This window comes from Rissa tridactyla, chromosome 1 (assembly GCF_028500815.1).
Source record: "Rissa tridactyla isolate bRisTri1 chromosome 1, bRisTri1.patW.cur.20221130, whole genome shotgun sequence".
NCBI lineage: Eukaryota > Metazoa > Chordata > Aves > Charadriiformes > Laridae > Rissa > Rissa tridactyla.
This window is the reverse complement of record NC_071466.1, coordinates 143761128-143787807: the sequence shown is the minus strand read 5'-3', so window position 1 is coordinate 143787807 and position 26680 is coordinate 143761128. Positions and strand designations below refer to the sequence as shown.

General features: G+C 38.6%; 1 protein-coding gene across 4 annotated transcripts in view; it reads left to right on the top strand.

Annotated features, from left to right (window-relative positions):
• PRMT8 (protein arginine methyltransferase 8) overlaps window positions 1-25601 on the top strand; it is a 73345-nt gene extending 47744 nt beyond the window's left edge. For 2 of the 4 annotated variants that reach the window (XM_054218284.1, XM_054218276.1), the window contains 6 exons: window positions 2375-2517; window positions 2907-2994; window positions 6827-6942; window positions 13261-13411; window positions 21301-21422; window positions 23855-25589. In XM_054218284.1, coding sequence (XP_054074259.1) covers window positions 2375-2517; window positions 2907-2994; window positions 6827-6942; window positions 13261-13411; window positions 21301-21422; window positions 23855-23938 — 704 coding nt within the window. In that variant the 3' untranslated portion in view covers window positions 23939-25589. Of the gene's footprint in view, window positions 1-2374; window positions 2518-2906; window positions 2995-6826; window positions 6943-13260; window positions 13412-21300; window positions 21423-23854 lie in introns of all 4 variants that reach the window. The other 2 variants (XM_054218292.1, XM_054218300.1) reach the window with 2 other exon arrangements.
• Window positions 25602-26680: the final 1079 nt, after the last annotated feature.

The following is a 26680-nucleotide window of genomic DNA, read 5'->3' as shown; positions in this document are numbered from 1 at the left end:
CTGCTTCTTCCTCCTGTTTCTCCAAGGAGCAAGTCCTTGGAAAAAAGAAGAATTAATTTACATAAGAATTTTCATGTGAGAATTACATAAGAATTTTATGTAAGAATTCTTCCTTGTGGAGGAAGAAGCAGAGACCCTTCCCCTTTGTCAGAGGACTTACCTGGACTGGTTCAGCAGCCTGTCAGACTGCAGTTTGGTCTCTAATATAAACAAGTTACACACCTGAACTAACATTTACACTTGCACAATTGACACTGACCCACTTTCACTTTTATTTTAATACAACCAGGTACTGAGCCAAAGGATCTTGTTGCTGGTGGAAATTTGTATGTTTTTCCCACTAATTGTTTAGAGAAATACCGAGTCAGCAAAAGGGGCTGAACCAAGGGAAAACCCATTTTCAGAACAGATACAATGAAGCTGGGGACAGTACAATCTGTTCCCACATAGTGCCTTATGAACATGTTTCATCAAAGTGAAGGGAGGTGGGAGGAACTTCTGCTACTGCTGCTGCTGCTGCTTACACTGCGACTGTTCTAGGTACAAACAGAGGGCTTCAAAGTCTGCAAGTGTTTCGCTCTGGCAGCTGTCAACAGTGCTAAAATTTACTCCAAATGAATTGTGGCAGTGAAAGTTCTCAGGAGAAAAGAGAACTAAAGAGAACTCATGGCTAGAGCTTATAGATGTGAAGAGTCTTCAGTATAACAACAGATGAACTATTGAGCTACTAACTGTGAAAGGAAGCTTAAAACACGGAAGAAGAAGAGAACTCACTCTTTTCCAATCAGGTTGCTCTTACCAGCTGATACTTTGTGTTACCAGTCTGAATCAGAGTGTTCGCAGCTTCTTAGGGGGCCAGTCTGGATTAAGAGTTTGCCACGCAAATAAAGTGGACACATCTGGTTAGAGTAATACTAGTAGTGCATGTATTTTGGAAAGATGAAACCTCATTTTCCCTGGCCTGAGTCCTAAAAATCACTCAACCCACTCTTGAACAGCTAACCTAGTTTTAGCTAAGTGAAAGTACCTTCATCTTCCTATAACTCAATGTTGACCACTTTCATCAATAAAAATTGCCATCATTAAAATTGACATTTATTAAGAGTAATACAGTAATCTTATCAATTAGTAATGGAAAGTAAAATATTCCCTACTCACTTTATTCCTATTTTCAAGTGCATCAGTTACCTTGTCAAGGAAGAATCCAGAACCATGAGACTTTACCCATTGCAACAAACAATATAAAGGGCAGACAAATACAAGATGAAAATTATTTGTCTTAAGAAATTGGAATACATTTGTAAATAGGAAACATATTTTTAAAAATGCAAGAATGATTAGCAAGTTGTGTAGTGATCCTAAAAGGAAATTATTTGTTACAACTGAACTAAATATGGACCAGCATTTAGTTTTCCTTTAAGCAAAATATCTGTTCTAGTATCAACCAGTTCTATTAATTGCTTGTCGATTTGCTTTTGCAGTGCATACCCAGTCTCCTGTAAGTAGTATATGGTACTGCCAGTAATTTAATGCCCTGTGTTGTAATAGTGTCTCTGAGGATATGGTATTCTACTACATCAAACTTATAGCAGCATTTTTAATTTCCTTGAAACTAATTTGGTGACAAAATACCTGACAGCAATGTTTTCCAGCATTCACTTTAGACAACTGTGGAAAATTATGCAAGCCTAAACCAGACAGAAGATTCAGAGTGAGAATGACAGTATGTTATAAAAGATTCAGTCGTGAAGCAGAAAGGAATGAAAAATGATTTTTCACAAGAGAACTGTGTTTGTACACAGTTCTTGTTTGTGTAGCGTCAAGCTAGATCTGACTTTCTCAGTTGAGTCAGCTCCCCAGAATTCATGGAAGAAACAAGCCTTAGTTTCCTCATTGTGAAGCCAGAATAATATCTTTGAAAAGCAGATGAGAATTAGATCCTAGTTCCATAAATGTCTAATATGTCAGTGATGAGATCATGTACTTGTAAACATACAGGGATGTTTAAAGGATTCTAGGTGAATTCTTTGCATTAGTTAGTCAAAGATCTAGAAATCTTCCAAATTCCAAAGGGCATGTAAAATGAGATCATGCAGGTAACCAGGTAAGGCCTGTTTTTCTGTTGGTTTTTATATATGGGTTTTATTTGGTTTGAGGGGTTTTTTTCTTTTTTTCCTTTTATACAGATACTAAAACTTTTGTTTGTTATATTAATTGCAAGTAGTTTTAAAATAGTATAAAATCCATCGAGTCGCTTGGAGACACCCCTTATCTAGAGGCATTCAAGAAGAGAATCATATTGAAAAGGTCAGCCTGACATTCACCATAAGGTGTTATATTATGTGAAACATATTTCTTTGGATTCTTTTTTCAGTAATCACAATATTTAAAGGTAAAGTCGAAGAAGTTGAATTACCTGTGGATAAAGTAGACATCATCATCAGCGAGTGGATGGGTTACTGTCTGTTCTATGAGTCAATGTTAAACACAGTCATCTTCGCACGAGACAAGTGGCTGGTAGGTGCTCTGCATGTCATACTCCTTGCTGGAGCAATCGTCATTTATTGTCTGACTTCAAGCCTCCCCTCTCCCACTGTCACCGTAACAAGACACAGTTACATCTCCGAGTGCCATTTCTAAGGCTTTAACAAAAAGATTAACGAACAGAATCTCAGTAAAAGAGCTTTGCTTACAATTAACTGCTGGTGAAATTCATATAGACACTATCTAACGACATTGCCACAGGCTGCAAGAGTTGCTGAGATTGAAGCTGATGTGACAATCTGAAGGAAAACAATAAAGGCATGCAAGTCTGCTTGTCTGGTTTTTGTATGTGCAGTTCAAAATGTGATGTCTTTGTCAGGTGAATAGATTACGAGATCCATTTCCCCACAATTCATCAACAGAAACCTGGAGGGCTAATGTTTCCAGACCGAGCTGCTTTGTACGTGGTAGCAATTGAAGACAGACAGTACAAGGACTTCAAAATTCACTGTAAGTAAATACTTAACAGTAACCCTTTTCTGTGTTTTTTTCCCTAAAATATTTGATTTATAGTGGCCTACTGTAATCTCTTCACTGGCAAAGTTTTGCAAATGCCAAGAAATCATGCTGACTAGGTCAGAATTCCAACATAAACATGAACACTGAGAAAACCCTAGTTTGGTGATAAATTCAGGAAACCTGCAGTAATTTAATATGCACAAAGGAAAGATGCGTGAATAAATTGATGTAGACCTTGCTTAGAGTTATACTGAAACCTCAACCTCTATTTTAAAATGTGGATTTTAGATTTAGTTTTGTTGTTCTTTTGTTAAATGGTGCCACATCACAAATAACTACCATTAAAATTGGTAATATTCTTTTGCCATCCTGATACTGCTTTTTGTTTTTAAAATAACATGAACAGAAACATTAATAAGATGCAAATTAATTGTAAATGTTAAGAAATAAGCGTAGAAAAAATGATATCTCACTAATATGCTTGTCAAGAAGAAAAAAACATGTAATTTTCTTTTAACTTTTTTAAACAATTTATGTGACAATTTTTAAATGAAATCTCCATTTTGCTTTGATGTGCAAAAAATTCTAAACCTTTCCTTTACATTTAATTCTTTTTTCCCCTTGAAGTTTAATTGAATTATTGGTGCTGTTAGTGACCTCTGCAGGTCACCTAGTCCAGCCTTCTGCTCAAAGCAGGCCAGATTTCACGTTAAAGCAGGTCACTCAGGGCCGTGCCCTGCAGAGTCAAGAGGTGGGGATTCCATAGCTTCTCTGGGCTTGTTCAAATGCTGAAGCACCTTCATGAGTAAACATGTTTCTGAATATCCAGTCAGAATTTTCTTTGCTGAAACTTGCCTTCATTGTCCCTTGTCACCTGAAGGAAATCTGACTTTTTCTCTGTTTCAGTAGCAGCAGATAGCAACTAGATCCCACCATTAGCCTTTGCTAAGCCGAGCTAGGCAAATCCCATTTTCTTGGACATTCCTCATATCATGTGGTTCACCTTCATCACCACAATGCCATACTCCTGGTTCACAATCAACTTGTTCTCCCCCAGGTCACCCGAGTTTGCATTTATTTGGTCATAATAGTTTTGATGAAATTAGTAAGTTCTACATTATTTCACTCTTCTTTTTTGTTTTTTTGGCTTTTATTTATTTTTCAGAGCTGGTCAATTTCACTTAAAGGCATTTTCCATTAGGGGGAAAAAAAACCCACAAATGTCCTAAGCAGTTTTATTAATTAAGGATACATGCAAAAGCTTAGGTAAAATTAATGGATTCAGTCAACCTTTAAATGAAAATGCCTAACAACTCATTCCTTGCCTCTCAGCTCCTTTCAGAAAAGAAAGTTTGGTGTTTCTGTAATCAAATTCAGTGCCAATACACAGAACTGCCAATGGGTCAAAACTGCCATTTTGGGTTAAAAGCAAGCCCAGTGTAGTGGGGGAGTGACAAGATGTTTGCGTAGGTGCCAGGGAGAATTGCATCTACTCCTCAAGAACAGCCTAGGTTTTTCTCCTCAGTTATGTGATGACCTTGATAGCTAAATTCCTTACAAAATTTACAGATTAAAAAAGAATGCATCAGGATTCTGTAAAGGAATCAAAGCCATTTTGGCCTAAAAGAATCCCTTATGCCTTCTTTCACCTTGCTTTTGAACCCCTTCCTTTCTAGGCCATGAGCCTTTTTCTTTTCTCACAGACGATACACCTGTTTTCAACTGGTTTGTTTTTTCATCATTTAAAAAAAAAATGTTTCAGGTCCCTTTTCACTTCTAAAATGTTGGTTTCCTTTAAAACACTTTCTTTTCTGATTTCATTTCTGATTTCCCTTCCCCCCTCACTTTTTATATCCTCTGTGTCTTCTTCAGTTATTTGCATCTCACTACCTATCTGCACCACCATCTTGTCTCTCTTTTCAGTTTATAAACCCTTAATGATGTCTCCTTACATTTCAAATTTTCATCTTTCTCTGTTCTCTCTTAAGGGGGATAGAGTCTTGCCTTCATGTGAGATGCAGGGCTCAGCATTTCAAAGGGTACTCAAGAACCATCATATTGATTAAGAAATAATGCAATATGATGTTTCTAAAAAAGATCTGACTTCTGATTTCTCAAGCTTTATTAATGCCACAGAATACTACTATAGATAATTAAAACATATGTAAAACATATCATTTTGTCTTTTAACTCCTGCGACAGGTCTCTGTCTAATACAGACTGGGACATATATTTCAAAGGCATTCCACATAGGCTAAAGCACATCAAGTGATGGAGGCCCCAGCAAAACAACTGTTAATAAATTGTCCCTAGGGTTCCTAGGGTTTCCTAGTTAGTCTTTTCTGAGTAACCACATAAAAACATATGGCTTCTATAAGTATAATCCGAAGTTCCCACATGCTCAAGGTGCCTGAAACAAAAGTTTTGATCATCAGCTCCCCTGAAATATTGAGAAACTCACAGCCCAATAAAGGGATAACATATCAAAGAACTGTTCATGTCCAGATTTGTTCCATTTTAGAAATATGCACATTTTCTGCTTATACTACATTTTCAGTCATAGTCCTCTGGGAACACCAGGAGCTAAAATGCTGTGCTCTGAAAAAACAAGACATTTCAAACATGCTTACTATTACTGTTTATCGGTTTACCTTGCTTGTGTTCAAACATTCTTTTAAGTTCACAGTATCACAGAATCACAGAATGGTAGGGTTGGAAGGGACCTCTGGAGATCATCCAGTCCAACCCTGCTCTGGCAGGGTCACCTAGAGCAGGTTGCACAGGAACGTGTCCGGGTGGGTTTTGAATGTCTCCAGAGTTGGAGACTCCACCACCTCTCTGGGCAGCCTGTTCCAGTGCTCTGCCACCCTCAAAGTAAAGAAGTTCCTCCTCATGTTTAGATGGAACTTCCTATGCTCAAGTTTGTGCCCATTACCTCTTGTCCTGTCCCTGGGCACCACTGAAAAGAGCCTGGCCCAATCCTCCTGAGTATTCAACTCCTCCAGTATTCAACGTAGACTTTCCACTGAATGGACCTTGAATCATATGATTCATAAGTCTAAGATTTCACTTTTTTTGGAGATTTTTGTTTTCATTTTGTTAAGCAATCTGAAAAACAAAGCCAGTGTACTCTTCCCTAGGGTACTATTTGTTCAAAAAAAAAGAAAAAAAATACTCGGCAAGATAAGAAGCATTTATCGGAATAATCAGAATAACAGTTCAAATATAGAAGCATGGCTTTTAAATCTTTTAGAAAGGGGACATTTTGCTCTTTTGTCATGATATACATGCAGATTAAAATTTGGTGTGCCCCAAATATTGAAACACACCTGTAATTCTAGTCCTGACAGTACTTCTGCACTTTCAGCACTTGCTGAAACTAAGACTACTTAAATAATTAAAAGAGCGTGCAAACTGCTGATTGAAAAAAGGAAATATTAACCAGAATGGATAGGAAAGGATAGAATAATCTTAGCAGCTATTCCCAAGTCTCAACCTGACATATTATATGATTTTGGGCAACACTCTCATGGTTTAAAGCCATGAAAATCATCATCAACTCTGATATAACACAGTTTTAGGGATACCAAAAAACAAGAGCCACTTGTTCAAAGATGTACATTGAGGGGTTATTTTTCCACAACTGCATTATCTGTAAAATAGCAATGATGGCATAAACAACTGGGTCAGGGAGCTAAGAGCTGAAGAGGAGACCTGAAAGTTAGGGGATGGTAGAAATTCTTTCAAATGAAAGATGCTTTGGGAAACAAAAAATATTTTTATTATTGCTGCTAATGTTTGACACATCCATTTGCATTGACAGGGTGGGAGAATGTGTACGGCTTTGACATGACCTGTATTAGGGATGTTGCCATGAAGGAGCCTTTGGTGGACATAGTAGATCCAAAGCAAGTGGTGACCAATGCCTGTTTAATAAAGGTTTGGTAATTCCAAATATACCTAATTATGAATGTTTACACCTACCTGTAGGATTCTTTGGAGACCTGCTGCTTATGTTTTACTACTATCTTTGTATGGTTCTAACCAGCTGCAGAAGCCATCGTCATAGAATGGTATCACACTAAGAAGGAAAATTGTGCAGTTTTAAATTAGTCAGTACTAGTATGTTGCACATGCCCAGTACTGTCACCTGAGCTAATCATGACCATTGATACCTTGATCAGTTATGGAATACCCAAAAGGAAGATGTTCTTTGTGACTCTATACTCATCTAGGGGCTGCTAACTGCAACTTAAGATACTTAAAAATTATACATGTGCAAATACTGGATAAATAAGACATGGTGTATTTAGATATGAATTTTAATTGCCCTACCTTTTTGTAAATAGAGTTTGGAAATTACTGATGGAATGCTGCTGAGGAGAAGAGGTAAATTAATTCTGTTTGCAGTAAAAAAAAAAAAAAAAAAAGGCAGTTTTTGAATTGGTCAGCTCTGATGAAATAACTCTAATTTACTCCAGAACATGAAATCAGAATTGGAATCTAATTTATTTGTCTAACTTCCTAATTCTTAGCCTTATCCAGAAAGTTACTGTGCTCTCCCAGCCCTACCGTCTGCAGCCAGAGGTTAGCTTGTACCCTGTTCTACATATAAGACGGAAGGGTCGCTACTCCCTGTTCACAAGACCAGGTTAATAATCCATAGCCTGCAGCAATACATGAAAACTCTGAAATTCCTTCCATGTGAAGGAATCCTTCTCATGTGGGACTACTCTCATGAATAAGACTATCCGCAACAATAGTAGTGGTAGGATCAGGTCCATGAATCCAACGGGGTGCTCGTTTATCCCAAAGACTCAGTTCTAATTTTTTCCTTTCACTTTTTGCCAGTAAGAAGCACAGCATTAAGTATTACCATATGCAAAAAGGAAAGACATACCTTTAGTCTGCAGAACCTTTACTGAAAGCAGCAAAAAGAAACAGGTGTTGAAATTCTGTATGAGAACCTAAGCATGCACAGTCCATCTGCCCTGAGGGGAACACGAAATGTTTGTGTCTGAAAACAGCCAGAACCAGAGCAATTTCAAATTACAATGCACATAAAATAAACAGTTATTTAGACTGCATAAAATATGTTTGGAGAGTCAGAGATCAGGTAGCAAAATGGATTGGCTTCTCTGGAATAAAAAGTTATAAACGATGCATGCCCTTAAATGAAGTGCAAATCTAATGCTTTCTTTAGAAGGTCTTTGAAAATAACTTGGTTTAAGAAGACAGACAAAATTTTTCAAACCATTCCTATTTGGTTTTTATATTTAATTCTACATGGCTGACATCTTTTATCCATACACTGAATGGTGCTTTACCATGTAATGGCACCTTGGGAGCAAAGTGGGTAATAACTACACAAGTAGAAACCACTCTCAGTTCCAGAATCTGTCCCTAATCTCACAAAGTTATCACTAAAAAAAAGAGAAAATTTTCAATGAAAGGCTTTTGTTCAAGCTTGCAATGTGGAAGAAAAAAAAAAACCTGAGGCTGCATTTCTTTTGTTAATTTAATTTACTTTTGCACATGGTTTATTAATATAAAATGCATTTCTTTGATCCTGAAAATATTTGTGATTTCAGAGAATATTAGCCTAAGAAAACATTTTAGAATAAACAAACCAGTAATGTTTAATTATTCAAATGTTTTATTATAGCATTTCAAGATGGCACAGCTTATTCATATGAGATTCACAGAGGGATTTTTTAGGGATGTATTCAACACAAAGCCAGCTAACTTAAGGTGCCTACCAGATGAGTCTGGGTTCCCTGTACATTAGTCAGTAGATGGACTAGTCACTAGATGTATTCCTGACAGACCAGTCAGCTTCTGCAGTTATTTATCAGCAAAATAAGACATCAACCCCTGCATGCTGTGTAACCATGACACTTATCTAGAATGACGGAGACTTGAGTAAAATTTCCTCCTTTGTACTCTTCAGGAACTGGATGTAACCCAGGTCTTGAATCCTTTAGGCACTCTAGCCACTAGGCTGCATGTGCCCGGTGGTGGTTGCGTGCAGGGAATGGGATCATCTCTCTTGTGGAAGCAATTCCCATTTGAATCATCTCTTAAATATATCCCAGGGGCGTAGGAGTTTTCCTGACAAATAGGAGTCCTTGGGTTTAATTCCAAACCAAATCAGACAGGAAGGATAGCGGGACCAAAGCATCTTCAAACCACCAGAGTGAATAACTGATCTCAGGAAAAATGTACAAGTGTCTAGTGCTTTCAGTAACGCTGCCTGAAAAAAATGGAAAAGTTTGTTTCAAACTCAGTAGAGTTTCTCATTAGAGAAATACAAATGGGTTTGGGATGACGCAAAACTTTCTCTCCATGTTAAAAAACCTGCAATGAAGAGAGTGGCAAAAACTCACAAAACCGAACAAGAATGAAAAACATGACACATGCAGTTTATAATAAAAAATACTGTTGGGCTTTCCTGAATGTTCTCCCCTATCAAGCCACAGAGGAAGAACAAAAAAAAAGAAATAAATTTACTTTTGTGCTCCCATTTGTCCTACACTTTCCAGGAACAGTTTAAAGCTCCTGCAGGTCACGCACCACTTTAAGATTACACGGTTTAATGCTACTTAAAGCAAAAACTGCCTTCCCTGCACAAAAAAAAAAAAAAAAAAAAAAAAAAAATCTATGCAACATTCTTGTTTCTGAGATAACATAGCATAATAACAAAAAAAAAGTTGACCTATATGCGCAAATATCCAGTTCTTTGAGAAATTTCCACCGTTTGGAAATATCACGATTCACCTGTATGAAGCCTTATTTCAAAGGACCTGCAGTATTTTCTGCAAAAAGGTACTTTTGCTCAGAGAGATACAGCCACACACAGGAGGCACTTGTCTGTGAGCTCCAATGGGTCCCATGTTCTTCTCCCATAATAATCTTGACCGATAAGGTTTAGGACAAGACATTCCTCATGAGACTTTTCTTTTGCTCCACTGCAATTTCAGTGAACTCCCTAATCACATTCCTTTCTCCCAGCTTCTAAAGTAAAGCAAGAGGCACCTATGCCACTCATTTTCCATCCTTCTTTAAACACTGCTCTTTTTTTTTTCTCATTTTTCTTCTCTACTCTTTTGTCTACATGAAAAATCTCCCTTCTCTTTCCTAAGTGACTTTTCCTGTCACTCTCTCCTTTCCAGCAGTTCTCCCCACAGTCCACAATCTTCCCTTTCAGCATCCTCAGATTTAACTCTGCCTATTCCCACCTTCCCCCCCAAAACCAAACAATATCCTAGTAATTTTCAGGCATTTCCTTCTGTGCAAACAGGAGAAGATTGCAGAAGAGGGGCACTGGCAGGAGTACTGAGGTCTCTGTTATCTAGAAGCCATAGCTACACTTCCTTCCCTGTTATTTCATCTAATAGAAAACCAACATATGCCGCAAAATCTAGCCAAAACAATCTCAGATACTCTATTCTTCCTTTCACTGCTCCCCCAAAACACCCAGAATTTAATGTTGTTTCTTCTCTCCCCACATTAATATTGTTAGTTCTCTGCGTTCTTTAAAAAAAAAAAAAATCTTTTGGAAAATGAATGGGTTTTCAGGGCTGACTATTTCATTCAGTGCTTCCCTCACATCGGTATGTATGTGTGCAACTGACAATATAGGTAATTTTCTGAATGTTTGTTAGAAAAGGGGATTTGGCCCTCTCTCCTTTCCCTAGCAATTAATTTTACTTCTCAGCCTTCAGACCAAACCTTTTCCTCAAGCTGGCGGTACTGCTTGTACCAATGCCACCTGTCCTCCAGCTTCTACATCAGTTCAGCACCTTTACCTGCTATGATTAGCACTGCCTTCACCATTCCATCCTATGTTGTTCCCTCTTTGTCTAAACCAAGACAGCTGGTGCAATGGGAGAGAGGAAGTGGGGGGAGGGGGGAGGAGGGAACCCAACCCCAAATCCAAAAACAAATAAACAAGCAAACAAAAAACCCAACCAAAACAAGACATTAACTGAGATATGAATTTTTAACTGATCTCCATGCTCATGCTCTCCATTTAATTCTTTTAGTATAATTAAGAGCAGTATTTTGATCAGATCCGTGCTTACTATGCACATTTTGGTGGTGGTGGTGGTTTTGAAATCTGAATGAAATCTGGTAAATCACCACTTTTCCGCTTATTTTATGCAAAGATAGCATTTGTCCCCTGTGCTGTTAGCTGTAGTTAACATTCGATAAGCAGTGACATTTAATATAAGAATATATACTAGCCAGAGCGCAGTTCAAAGAGATCACCAAAACATGATCAGGCCGGTTTCAAAACTATGTTAATTAATAAAAAATCCCCCATTTGTCTCATATCTTGCAGAGTAAAAAAACATGTTTCTGTCCTTAAAAAATAACTGCAAAAGTGACTATCATTTTATCCAGCACATATGTTCAATATTTCTGAGATATTTCCACTAACTTCTCTAAAAAAAATACTTCCTACTCCTTTTGATTCCACTTTACCCTGCAGAGCCAACACAGTTCAGAGAGAGGGAGCTAGATCGCTTTTGTGTGCCTCATCATCGGACTTAATTCACAATTTCCCCACAGTGATACCACTTAAAAGCCACGAAAAACTACAGAAATCTGCAGCTACCATACATCAGTCCAGTCTAGCTTTTCAAAGCAAATTTTGCAGGCTGCTATGGAAGTCTGCCAGGAGACTTCAGAAATTCTTATTCCTAGTATGCTTTTTTCTTTTTACCTTCTTTTGAGAAAAAAAAAAAATTAAGGCTATCCCAACTTTCAATGACCACTTATAAGCATGGTCACTTATAAGCACTAGTAACTCAGGGTGCCATTGCAATAGAAGTATAGTAGAAGTATAATAGAAGTATAGTAGAAGTATAATAGAAGTATAGTAGAAGAATAGTAGAATAATTTTCATTATGGTTAATTTATTCTTGAACAATATTGCTAATCAGACAGGCCAAAACTATAGCTTGCTTAAATCAGCTCACCCACCATAGGTTCTCTAAGTCTCAGAAACACATGATATGCGTTCCATGCAAAGACCTTGGTAACTAAACTATGGCTGCATCTTTTGATGTCTGTTTTTGCAGACTTCTCATAGATTATAGAATACAATTGCTGAAAGAGCCCTCTATTATGTCCTAAAAGAGACTAAAAGAGCCCTCTAATGGTCATTCTAGACTCTGCTCTCCATTTTTGCACTGTGAGTCTAAGTATTGCTGGTGAGATCAGTGATAGGATTCCTGGCTTATGTTGGTAGAGTAGAGGACATTTGGATTTCTGCCTACTGAGTTTCTATTTCTCTGTATGCATGAGTAGTTCTGTTGTTAATACTGGCTTTCCAAATAATAGAGACAAAAATATCTTGGGGGTATCTGGCTCTTGCCAAATATTCCCTGACAAGGACAATAAGGGCACTGAAGCCAGATCCACTTAGAAGGATATCAGAAAGTGCACTGATAGGAAACATTTCCCATAGCATTGGAATACAATTAACAGTGTTTCAGACTATTCAGTATCATAACTATGAGTTTTGGAAACAACCCAGATAAAAGCCATACCTAGCTGGGAAAATCAGATCCATCTAAAAAACTCAGTTTAAGTCTTGAACAGTGAGATTTAAATATGGATAGAAATAAGCAATCTTGGAGACTACATCATTGCTCCCAACTAGTGCAATCAAGCCACAGTACAATTTACATTATTTGCTTCTGTCTAGTTCTGTTATCAGGACTAGAAAGCATTATCAGCAAAAAGCAGGCCTCTGTCATGCCTCAAATGTTTTGGCTGCTTGACACAGTCAAAGCACATTCCCTTTCTGAGATTCTGAAACAAATCAGAAGTTCATTTTTATTAAAAAGCCAACTCTGCCATCTTTCCTCATGCTGACAATACCTGATGACGAAAGGTCTTAGAATTGCAACCTGTATCTCCATTTCAACATCCTTTGTGCCTATATTTGTCAAAACACGATTTGCCTTGATTTCCTCCAGCTCCCGCAGCCCCTCCCTGCCATACCCAAGGACACACATTCTTTTGTGAGTAGCCTTTCTTATCACACTTTGTCAACTTAGTTGGGTAACTGCATCATTTGCTGATTTGATATATTCAGATGTATCATTTATTTTTTACAGTGTTAAAGGGCTGCCAGTTGTCTTTGTTGCTGATCATTAAATAAAATGTTTAAGTACATCACTTGACACTTACCTTAGGGTCCCAGACATCCGCATGTAATTGGATTCTTCTTTCTCCTCAAAACAGGAAGTAGATATTTATACAGTGAAGACTGAAGAATTGGCATTTACTTCTGCATTCTGCCTCCAAATTCAGCGTAATGATTACATTCATGCCTTGGTCACCTATTTTAATATTGAATTTACAAAGTGCCACAAAAAGATGGGATTTTCTACAGGTAATTTGTATTTCTTTTAATTTCATTTATATTGCCAGCAGTATATCAGTGCTACTGGTCAGATGGTACATGAAAGTTTACTGTACCACCAGGTTTGAATTTCAGTGATAAAAATTATTGTCATTTTGAGGGAGGTGAGCAGGATGGGAAAAGGACAACTGCTTGTAGGAATTCTGCAAAAACAGGCAGGATTTCACAATGGCTACCTAGCTTAGAGGTCAGTGGGAATTATGACCCAGGAGTTTATGCCCATCATATCTAAATCTTGTGTCAAGTTTCTCAGATTAGACAGGGAATTGACAGCTCAGTGAGATAGCAGCCCTGCTTCCTAGTCTCCCCCAAAATCCAAAAATCAACAAAAGCTCTTGCTTATCTCAGAGTCTTTTAGGAAAAAAAACATTATTTTTTTCCAAGATATAACCACACACATACTGCTTATGTAAATCAGCTCTAACAACCCATATGTGAAACACTAACTTACCTTGGTGACCAGATATTTAAAGGAATAACTCCGTTCCTGTAGGGCATTCTTTACCAGGGTGAATAAACCAGACTTTGTTGTAAGAAATGTAAAAACCTCATGTCTTCTTTAATGACAAGAACAACATATTACAGTTGGTGCTGATTGCAGTTAGCACCATTACACAACTCAGGTGTAAATAGGACCTGATGTAAGTTAAACATTATTAGAAATCTCTTTTTTAATACTTCACAGGAACTCTCAACACTTTACATGAGATTCAAAGCTCAAAGTACTTTGTTAAAATATTTATGTTTTATTCTAGAAGTATAATAATATGGATAATGTTATTTGGCCCCTCATATTCTTATGTTTTTCAGTAACTATGTTTCCCTGGTCATTCTATAAATGTGTGGTAAATGTGTTGTATTTCCTACACCACGACAGGCATCAGTATGTGCTGGGAAACAAAGCATAGCTGGGAGACGTGAACGATCTGTGAGGCACTGCAGTGGTATCCTGAAGTGCTAATATTTCTGAGTTTGTGCTGAAAAAAATAATCTAAGGTGGAAAACACTTTAAGTTTTAAGTGTGTGGTTTTTTTCCACAGAAGGCTGATTTTTTCAGCAGAAGGCAGCCTATTAGTCTTTTCTAAAAGGTAATAGAGTCAAACCTCCAGTTTTCTGTAAAAAATAGCTTAGCACAAAGGGTGTAGTTACTGTGTTGTGATGTTAACTGAAACCTACCTTAGTACTTATATTGCCTACATGAAAGGTCTTTTATATCATTCAGTATGTGCCTTCATCTGCAAAGGAATAATGGAATGTGTTTCTGTTTTATGTATGCATATGAACATACATGTTTTAAGAAATATTCATTGAATAAATTAGGATATTTTATTAATGTTTCTGAGTCAAATGTGTCCCGTCAGCAAATCTGGCCCTCAAACCCAGACATTCTTTGCTTGACTCTTAAGACATCTTGGTGAATAGGCATAAAAAGTGTCAAGGAAAAGGACCCATTATTTTATTGCAAGGAGTTGCTTGTCTGCTGAGTAGACATAGACTTGCTCTAGTATCAGTATATCAAAAGGTGGCTGGGATAAGGACTTCTTGACTTTTCTTGCCTTTTGGGTGTATGGAATAAAGAGGGCTCATTCAGGCACTTAGAAAATGTTCTGCAAGACCACTGCAGGTGGGCTTAATTTTCCTTAGCACATAGGAAGTGAGAACTTGAGGAAGGAGAGAGGTTAAATAGTATTAGGGAGAAGAGGCTACATCAGGACAAAAGCCTAGGGCAGATATCGTTTGGCATGGTTTTTTTTCTTACAAAGAGTTTTTTGCAGACCCACCTCAACTTGAAAATGTATGTACAAGGTATTTTGTGCCTACCTGTGACAAAAAAAGAGGGGAAAGGAGTCACAATCTCCAATAGTTCTGAACCTCTATAAAAAATGGCGTTCATCATCAGTGCCTGAAAACCTAGCTTCTCTAAACTATCTGTAGCTCCCACAGGCTGCTACTTCAGAGGTTCTGAATGCTTAGTCACACACTGCCATTCTAAGAACCTTTCAGCTTTGATGATTTGCCCTTTCTCATCGTTCTTTCTGCAACTAGATCTCTTAGCTGCTGGTGGCTCAGCCTCCTTGGAGGCTTGCATGGAAAGGCTTCCTATATCTCCAAATTCTGTCTCCTGTCACTTGGCAAATGCTACGTTTCTCCTATTAAATGCTTTTCTTTGCTATACTGCCAATTCTCTGAACATCTAACTTCTCCAGCAGGCTGTATGGCCCACCAAATAAAAAAGGTTGGATGTCATTGCATGCAAATGAGGAAGAGCTGTTAGCCAGATATCCATGTAAAGTCAAATTCTTAAGATTTTCAAGTCCAAGTTGTGTGTGTGGTTTTGACAAGGGCTTCTTCTAAAACCAAAGTTCATTCTGGCCTTTTTTGATCCAAATCAAAGTGGCTCTACAGAGGGATCTGAGCAGGCTGCATTGACACCAAGGTACACAGGAGCGTTGATCTGCTTGAGGGTAGGAAGGCTCTACAGAGGGATCTGGACAAGCCTGAATATACGCGAGTCTATGGGACTTGATGAGATGCACCCCAGAGTCCTGAGGGAATTGGCTGATATAGTTGCCAAGCCACTCTCCAGGATATTTGAAAAGTCATGGCAGTCAGGTGAAGTCCCTGACCACTGGAAAAAGGGACACATCACACCCATTTTTAAAAAGGGTAGAAAGGAGGACCCTGGGAACTACCGACCTGTCAGCCTCACCTCTGTGCCTGGGAAGGTCATGGAACAGATCCTCCTAGAAGCTATACTAAGGCACATGGAGGACAGGGAGGTGATTTGAGACAGCCAGCATGGCTGCACCAGGGGCAAGCCCTGCCTGACCAACCTAGTGGCTTTCTACAATGGAGTGACTGCATCAGTGGACAAGGGGAGAGCTACGGATATCATCTACCTGGGTTTCTGCAAGGCCTTTGACACTGTCCCCCACAACATCCTTCTCTCTAAGTTGGAGAGATACGGATTTGATGGGTAGGCTGTTTGGTGGATCAGGAACTGGCTGGATGGTTGCATCCAGATTGTGGTGGTCAATGGCTCGATGTCCAGATGGAGAGGGGTGGCAAGTGGTGTCCCTCAGGGATCTGTACTGGGACCAGTGCTGTTCAACATCTTCATCAATGACATAGACAGTGGGATCAAGTGCACCCTCAGCAAGTTTGCCAACGACACTAAGCTGAGTGGTGTGGTCGATGTGCCAGAGGGATGGGATGTCATCCAGAGGGACCTGGACGAGCTAGAAAGGTGGGCCCGAGCAAACCTTATGAAGTTCAACAAGGCCAAGTGCAGGGTCCTACACTTGGGTCGGGACAATCCTTGTTATCAATACAGGCTGGGGGATGACGTGATAGAGAGCAGCCCTGAGGAAAAGGACTTGGGGGTACTCGTGGATGAAAAGCTGGACATGATCCAACAATGTGTGCTTGCAGCCCAGAAGGCCAATTGCATCCTGGGCTGCATCAAAAGAACCATGTCCAGCAGATCAAGAGAGGTAATTCTCCCCGTCTACGCTGCTCTCATGAGACCCCATCTGGAGTACTGTGTCCAGCTCTGGAACCCTCAGCACAAGAAGGACATGGACCTGTTGGAGCGGATCCCGAGGAGGGCCACGAAGACGATCCGAGGGCTGGAGCACCTCTCCTACAAAGACAGGCTGAGAAAGTTGGGATTGTTTAGCCTGGAGAAGAGAAGGCCCCAGGGAGACCTTATAGCAGCCTTCCAGTATACCTGAAGGGGCCCTATAAGACAGCTAGGGAGAGGCTGTTTGCAAGGGCATGTAGCAATAGGACAAGGGGCAATCGTTTTAAACTAGAGCAGGGTAGGTTTAGATTAGACATTAGGAAGAAGTTCTTTACAACAAGGGTGGTGAAACACTGGAACAGTTTGCCCAGAGAAGTGGTGGAGGCCCCATCCCTGGAGACATTCAAAGCCAGGCTTGATGAGGCTCTGAGCAACCTGATCTAGTTGAAGATGTCCCTGCTTACTGCAGGGGGGTTGGACTAGATGACCTTTAAAGGTCCCTTCCAACCCAACACATTTTATGATTCTATGAATCGATGGGCCAAGGCCAATGGTATAAGATTCAACAAGGCCTAGCGCCAGGTCCTGCACTTGGGTCACAAAAACCCTACAGGCATGGGGAAGAGTGGCTGGAAAGCTGCCCAGCAGAAAAGGGCCTGGGTGTGTTTGTCGACTGCTGGGTGAACATGACTCAGCACTGTGCCCAGATGGCCAAGGCGGCCAACAGCGTCCTGACCTCTATCAGGAATAGTGTGGAAAGTAGGACTGGGGAAGCGATCACCCCCTGTACTCAGCACTGGTGAGGCCGCACCTTGAATACTGTGTTCAGTTTTGGGCCCCTCTCTACAGGAGAGACATTGAGGTGCTGCAGTGAGTCCAGAGAAGGGCAATGAAGCTGGTGAGGGATCTGGAGAACAGGTCTTATGAGGAGCGGCTGAGGGAGCTGGGATTGTTTAGTCTGGAGAAAAGGAGGCTGAGGGGAGACCTTATCGCTCTCTACAACTACCTGAAAGGAGGTTGTAGGGAGGCAGGGGGTCGGTCTCTTCTCCCAAGTAACAAGCGATAGGACAAGAGGAAATGGCCTCAAGTTATGCTAGGGGAGGGTTAGGATGGATATTAGGAAAAATTTCTTCACAGAAAGGGTTATCAAACATTGGAACAGGTTGCCTAGGCAAGTGGTAGAATCACCATCCCTGGAGGTATTTAAAAGACAGGCAGACGTGGTGCTTAGGGACATGGTTTAGTTGTGGTTTTGTCAGTGTTAGGTTGATGGTTGGACTCAATGATCTTAAAGGTCCCTTCCAACCTAGATGATTCTATGATTCTAAATGAGGCTACAGCCATATCACCAATTGTAGCAAACCCAGGGACCGCTCTGAAACCTGGGGGAACGAATTGGTTGTGATCCCTCTGCACAGTACTAGGTCCAGGGTTTCCTCTGGGTCCCATGTGGTGCCCCTCTAATTGCACTAAGACAAGTACTATTTATGTGGAGGGGTTAATTGCTATTCAAAGTATATAAAGTAATGGGAGAGGTGCCTTACAGCCATTGGAGAAGTAGGGTTTTTTATACCATGAAACTGGTAGTACAAGTTGTGCTTCAAGATACGTGATCAGGACTACAAGAACCTTAAACAAGTCCGTAGGACCAGACAGGAGGCATCCAAGCATGCTGAGGGTGCTGGTCAATGTCATTGTAAGACTACCGTCTAACATCATTAAAAGGTCATGGTGATGGGGAGGGATGGGGTGGGATGGGGGAGACAGACATCACACCCATCTTCAAGAAATACAGTAAGCAGGATCCATGGAGCTACAGGCCAGTCAACCTCACTTCAGTTCCTGGGAAAGTTATGACACAAATCCACCTGGAAACTATTTCCAGCTATATGAAGGACAAGAAGGTGATTGAGAGCAGCTAGCGTGGATTTACCAAAGCCAATTATACATGAACAATCTGATTGCCTTCTATAGATGACCAGCTGTGTGGATGAGGGAAGTGACTGTTGTATACCTTGACTTTAGCAAGGCCTTTTATACAACCTTGCATAGCATCCTTACAGTTATATTGGTGAGATACAGACTGGGTAAGTGACTGTTGTATACCTTGACTTTAGCAAGGCCTTTTATACAACCTTGCATAGCATCCTTACAGTTATATTGGTGAGATACAGACTGGGTAAGTGAACAATAATGTGGGTGAAAAATTGGCTAAAAATGTGTCAATCAGCAAAGTCAAACCAGAGGCCAGTTATTAGTAGCATCCAACAGGTGACCAACATTAGGTTAAATATTGTTCCACATCTTTGTTAACAACCTGGATGATGGGATAGAGTGCACTCTCAGAAAATTTGTTAATGATCCCAAATTGGGAGGAGCATAGGCTGGAGAGAAAGGGCTGCCATTTAGAGAGAACTACATGGGTTCAAAATGGGCTGATTAGAACCTTATGAAGTTCAGCAAAGCAGCAGTCCTACATCTGGAACCAAACAAGTCCATGCTATTGCTTGGGCCAACTGGATAGAAATCAGATTTGTTAGAAAAGAGCCTTGCATTCTGGTGAGCAAAAGACTGAACGTTAGTCAGAAGTATGCCTTTGCAGCAAATCTGGCTAATCATCCTGACCTATATTAGCATGAGTGTAGGCAGGAGGTTTACAAAGTGGTTCTCAATCTCTATTCAGCACGACATGATAAGGTAGGTGTGGAACAAGTTACTCCATAAAAAGGTCATTTGGCCTTCTGTAACTGTCTAGAAGACTGGTCTGGATTCTCAGCTAGTGTCTGTTGGCAAAGCTCTACTGAATTCAGTAAAACATCCAAGTTCGTAGGACATGAGGAAGTGCTACTTCATTGATATGTAATTTTCTTTAATTATGGAGAAAGTAAGTGTGTGATTTAGAGTGGATTTAAAGATCTGTGCCTACATTACACACACCCCTTGTTCATGGAGCACAAGTTTCCAGACATGTCAGGTTTTTCTAAGGAAGATAGCTCTGCATAAGGGTGTGTGCACATGTGTGTGTACAAGATTGCAGTTATGATTTAAAATATAATTTCAGTTTAGTTTTGGTCTAACATTTTCGGTTACAAATTTTAGAGAGACATCCAAAGGGAAAGCAGATTCTAGATCTGAACTCCTGAAAGAAGATCTCTCCATTTAGCTATTGAGATTAACAGTCATTAAAACTGTCTAAACACATAGTCAGAAATTATCTGGTAAAATACTTTTTTTGCAAGATACTGGTTTGCCAACACAGTTTCTGACAAAAGTTTGTTTATATCAGTCTTCTGATTCTACAATTTTGAGGAAAAAAAGAACTGATAAAAATTCTGGTCCTGACAGTTTTAAAAAAACCTTCATTATTTCCCCAGTCGCAAACAATTTCTAAAGCCAAATATTTTTTTGAATCATTGATGTTGGAATGAAAAGAAATAATTGTTTTATTAAACAGTGTTAAGATATTATTAGCATGATTCAATACAGTGGGCCTGTGTCTGCATCAAAAAAGTGATTGGGGAAACAAATGGAAGAAAAATAAATTTATCAGAGGTTTTTTGCCACCTCAGGAAGTCTGTGAAATTGTACAGCTATTCTTGGGTGTCTAGATGCTCTTAACTGCAAGAATGCTAGGAACAAGAAGTAACCAACGCAAGTTCATTCCTCACTGCTCAAGATTTGAATTTAAATCAGAAATAAAAACAAATAAGTAAAATAAGACTCTGAAATAGCAGAAGGTCATCAAAGTGATACAAAGAAAGTAATTTAGACCAGTATCCATCTCTGGCAAGTTGCCCATAGGATATGCCTTTAAAAAGTCCAAAGCCAGGTCAAGGTGCAAGTGCCCTTTCCCCAGCTGTATCCTCCTGGAAACTATAAAATCTGCTGTTCCAGGATCATGAGTCAAAGTATTTATCTGTATCATTGTGATTAATAGTTTTTGATGAACCTTTCTCTCATGGTTTTGTGTAATTGTTTTTTGAACTAATTTAGACTTCTGACTTTTAAAGCACATAGTGGTAAAGATTTCCCCAATTTGAAAATATGTGGGTTGAAAGGAAAGTATCAAAAAAGTGCCTGTCATGCCCAGTAACCACCTTTGTGGAATCCTTCTTGCTGGGTATGATTCACATCTGACATATTCCGGTAAAAATCAGAGGATAACTCACTGACAGTCAATAGAATTGTGTTTTTTGTAAAGCATGTTTGCTAATATATTATATAAGTTAAAGCACTTTATGAGAAGAAAGACTATTTTCAATTGTTACCAAGTCTTAATTTGATTTGTAAGACAAAGATAAAATTTCTGTAAATAATACCCACATATATCTTTTAGCACCTGATGCTCCCTATACTCACTGGAAGCAAACTGTCTTCTACTTAGAGGACTATTTAACGGTGAGACGAGGAGAAGAAATCTATGGGACTATATCGATGAAACCAAATGCAAAAAATGTGGTGAGTCAGCATCACTGATTCTAACTGCAACTCTATTGATCACAAACTATAATCAGCAGTAAATAAAATGTGTACAAGTCAAACAATGAGCGTGCTAAAGGCTCTAAATTCATACTTATTAGTAAGAGCTCTTGTCACGGCTTCACCAAAGCTGGTGACAGCAATGATAATGCAGTGCTAATGTAAGAGAAATCAGCCTGCAAACAAACTATCATGGGAAGAAAGAAATGATTCAAGTCATCACCAAGTCAGCTGTCCTCTGGAATCAGCTTAGCTCAAATTTTGTGACACGAGCAGGCGAGGGTCTCTTCATACTGTCACTAAAATCAGTGGTAAGATCCCTTCTGCCAACACAGGATGATCAAGAGGAAAGTCCATATCTATAGCTGGATTTCCCACTCAGCCCCAGAACTCTTCTTTAGGAAATTAAATAACAGATTTCAGGTGAACATCTATATGAACTCAGTGATAAAATGTACTTGAACTCACTAATCAAGTGATATGGTTCTTTAAAAATTGTGGCTTTCCACAGAAAATCCAGATGTTTTATTTAAGACTAAAGCATGATGCATAGATATCGCACTATCATGACTGGTGAAAACTTCCTCAATTTCTCTGCTATGGGCTGAATCCCTCACCAAGTATGTCAGTTATTCAGTGCTTCTTTTAACTTGTAAGGAGACTATGAGACATGGTCTGATGGACAAGTCATGCCTGTGTAGAAGTGAAAAAGACATGAGAAGTATGGCTCCTGGGAGAAACAGTGGCACCATTTTCTGCCAGAAACCTTGAGCAGAATCTCTCATGTTCTATTACAACATACAGCCATTAAAATAGCCTGGTTATAATCCATCCATGCAGTTGTTGTAATTATTGAAATATTGCAGCAAATATTTAACATTTCATCGCTTTCCTTTTTTTTGCATTACTTTTCCTTTTTTGTACCAAATACAAAATTTGGATATGGTTTTCATAGTAGTATTGATACAGGGGAAGAAACAAACACAAAATAAACTTGGCATTAAAACAAACACATTCACTCCTGAAGATATCGTTTCCTGTGAAAGTAAAGGAAAATAGTCTGTTTCCCACCTTTATGTTGTCCTTGGGGGACTGGAACATTTTCTTTGGGGCTGAATGTATCAATTTTCTTTCGAGGGAAAAATGAATAAAATATTTCAAATTTACTTGCACAGCAGTAAGCACCTGAATGCAGATTTAGGTGCTAAAATTAATGTCTTCTTGGTAGTTATCAAGAGACAGAGAGACCACCTTGGTTCAAAAGGATTTGTTAGTGCATTGTTCTTCTGAAACATGAAACCTTTCAAAAGCTTGTAGAGAGACAGCTTCGTTTTTGTAGGGCTATATAGTGCCTCTTTCCAAAAAACGTGTCATTAGAACATAAAAACTGACTGAGGGCTTCTCTACAATGGGAAGTTTACTAGATCTATTCTGGAATAACTCCTAGCATGAAAGCCCTTTACCCTAGATTAAGAGCATTAAAAAATTGTTACAGAAAACATTGTTATATGCATGATAGCACAGCATTTCAGAAGCTTCCTCCTTGTAACCAGGACACTAAATCAGCCTTAAGAAGAATACACAAATATACCATTTGTTATAGATTGAGGCCCAATAATTGACAGGAACCAGTCCAATTAATCAAATTAGTTTATTAAGCAAGCGGCAACAAGCAAAACAGCGCTGGGCGGCCGGGGAGTCTTTGCTCCGCCAACGGCGCACACCCACTCCCCGAAAGTAGTTGATTATATACTCTTCTGGTTCCCGTATATGTGTCAATCCTGGTATATTCCGTGTCTAAGCGACGTGTTGCTAGGGGGTCGGTCTTGTCCCGCCTCCTGATGGTCGTGAGGCTGAAGGCTCCTCATCTTTATCAGTGTCCTTGGGGAGACTCTTTTCAGCTTATCTCACAAATTAGCTCTTCCCTTTGAAGTGTTAAAACACACCAGATGCCTGTGATTTAGGCCTTGAGGTGTCAAAGTGCCCCAGACAGCACACCGGATGCCTGTGATTTAGGCCTTTAGGTATCAAAGTGCACCAGATAACACGCTGGATGCCTGCGATTCAAGTATGTGAAGAGTCGAAACAGTGTAAGTTTTCACCAGCCTTTAAGAAAGCATGATTTGATTAACAAACATGATTCTATTTATTACACTCCTTGTAACCAGGACACTAAATCAGCCTTAAGAAGAATACACAAATATACCCTAAACACAGATTGCATGGTGAATGCTATTACACATCCTACATCCTGCTTTTTCAGTGTTTTTAACATTTAGAAACAAAAGAAGTTAGAAACCGCAGTAGGTATTTCTTGAATCTGCAGTTCTTTTCAACCCAAGCAATGATAACTGAATTCATAAACTAAATTTATGGTCTTACTTACATGTTACATTTAAATCTTTTTACAGCGTGACCTGGATTTCACAGTAGACTTGGATTTTAAAGGACAGCTATGTGAAATGTCAGTATCTAACGACTACAAAATGCGCTAGCAGGAGATCTTTCAGAGAGATGAAAAGGAGAATTTTATCAAGTCCTGAACTGCTGAACTTCAAGCTAGAAACAACTGTTCACAAGATTACTATATTAAATACTAGAATGCTTACTCTGGTGAAAAGTGGTAACCTGATCCTTCTTGCAGATAGTACAGGGGGCTGGTATCCCACGGTGAATGTACAGTATACAGAACTGTAGCTTTTGTCAGACATATAGGAAAAATAAGCAACAGTCTTGAGTGTCCCAGTTAACTTTAGGATGGCAGAAGATGCATATACAAATTGTACTACTTACTGTGAATTTCTGGTTCTTCCAAGCTTTGCATGTTGAAGAAGATTAGGGCGGTTTTCTCACTATGAAAGACCACTACAGCACATTACTGTGATAGTATTACTGGACTTATACTCAATATAAATGAATATATATATTGTATATGAGAAAAAAAATGTCATTTCATAATAGGAATTTGTTCTGTGATTATTTAATTCTCATTATGCAGTTATGGTAAGATAATGATGGCACTACTCTAGGCAGCGATATACTACATTAACTGTCCAAAGTGTATCTTTGGTAAATAATCCATGCAAAGTGTAGATAAGAGCTGGGCACTTACAGAAACTTCAACAACTATCTTTTGAATGTCCTCTGGAAAATGTGGACTATTCGTTTTAAAATTCACCTTCATACCTGGATGTCTGTCAGAGCTTTAAAAAACATTAGCTTTTTATCCTTGAAAATATTCTGTGGTGAATTTTTATAGCTGGATTTTGCATGAGACCTTCTAAAATCAGACACCTAGTATTTAAATGTGATGAATGCAAAGTCTCTGAAATGGTGGATAATTCATGTTTCTTGGCCTTGCCATATTTCAGTTCTTTACAAGATTCTTAATACAAAATAATTTTCAAAAAAATAAGAATTAGTGTTTCTTTTTGGTGATGTTTTAGATAGGTTTTAAATTGCAAATACTATTCTCAAGAATGCCGTGATTTGCAGGAACAAGCTAATGTCTTTAAAAAATGTCTATGGCTTCTGATATTAATACAAGGTCTGTAGCTTCTCTTACTCTTCTTTCCTCTTACACCCCTTGTTTTTCTTACAGTATCTCCTGCGTATAGTTAAAATATTAACTGCTTATAACTCTTCAAATGTATGTATCAAGCCTTTTTACTGTATGAACGTTGACCATTTATTCACATGTAATTTGTCAGAAACTCCATCCTATCTACCTACCTATCTGTGGTCCTATCTACCCATTTTCCAGTCTGTTTGGCGTTAGGCACTAAATCATGTTCCATCATGTATTGGATGAGATTGACTAGTTTTTTGCCTAAAAATTTTTTTAATTACCTGCAAATAAAGTATAGTTGAAGATGTATCTTGCGAGTATTTGTCAACTTTTCACTTTTTAGAAATGTATTTCTTTTATTTTTCCCTTCACAAAAACTGTACGGTGCCTCCATTTTCTAACGGTCTAAAGATTATGGTCTAGGAAGCGTATCATATGGTGTCTTTGTAGAATGAAATTAAACTGTAATTCAGCAGTAAAATACATTGTTTGTGTAGTTCATCCCTGTTGTTCTAAAGTACTTCTGTTTTCTTGGAAGGAGGATGAACAACTTACCTCACAAAATGACTAGGATTTTATCTGTCAAATATCGCTGTCATTCTACTAACACTTCTCTGATTCTAGGACTTTAAGGTAAGGAAAGCTAACAGATTTTTTTTCTCAGTCCCCTCCATTTATATAGATAAACAATATTTTCATCTTCTCCTTTGACAGTAATCACTGCGCTGACTGTAACTGGAAGAGGACTCATGCTTTGTTTGTCTAATGTAATAAATAGCCAGATCCCTTAAACAGAAATGGCACTTATTTTATTATAGGGACAAAGTCAATAAAGCAAAAGCACAGCACTGGGTGCATGACTCAAGTCAGAGGCACACCAGCTAACACTTCAACCATGTCTTATATACATTCAATATTGCATATGTATTCACTATTTTAGACAGAGTAATTTTTTATAATGATTGATTATTATTAGTCCTTTTTCTCTTCTATTTGTGTGTTTCCTTCTGAATTGTTTCTGAGGATCGATGATCTTCAGTTCCCTTTTCCCATGCATCTGTTTCCTTCTGGTAGGATCAGCTCCCTTTTCCCATGCATGTGTTTCCTTCTGGTAGGATCGATTATCATCAACTCCCTTCTCCTATGCATCTGTTCCCTTCTGTTAATCACTTGTGGAGTCTTTTGGAGAAGTTCTCTTTTGTTTCTCTCGGATGTTTTTCTTCATGATGTTTTTCTTCATAGTTGCTGTTAGTTGTTATCTTTGAGGTTTCTCATGTTTCCTAATTTACTAAAGGTTAGTTATCCTTATAAGTCAAAGATTTATAGCCTTGTTATTATGGCGAAAGCCAACAATACCTTCACTATTTTTCACATCTAACTTACACTTTGACAGCACTTCAAACTATCCACTTCTCTTGCCCATTGTATGAATCTTTATTATCTTTAATATTAAAATAATAATAAAGAAGGAAAAAAAACTCGTTTAGAAAAAGAAAAGACAACTCACAAAAAAAAAAAAAAAAAGAAAAAGAAAAAGAAAAAGAAAAAGAAAAAGAAAAAGAAAAAGAAAAAGAAAAAGAAAAAGAAAAAGAAAAAGAAAAAGAATTGGGTTTGCCTGGCTTTACTAAGAATGTGTCATTTTTGCCTGACAAAGAAAACTTAATCAGAA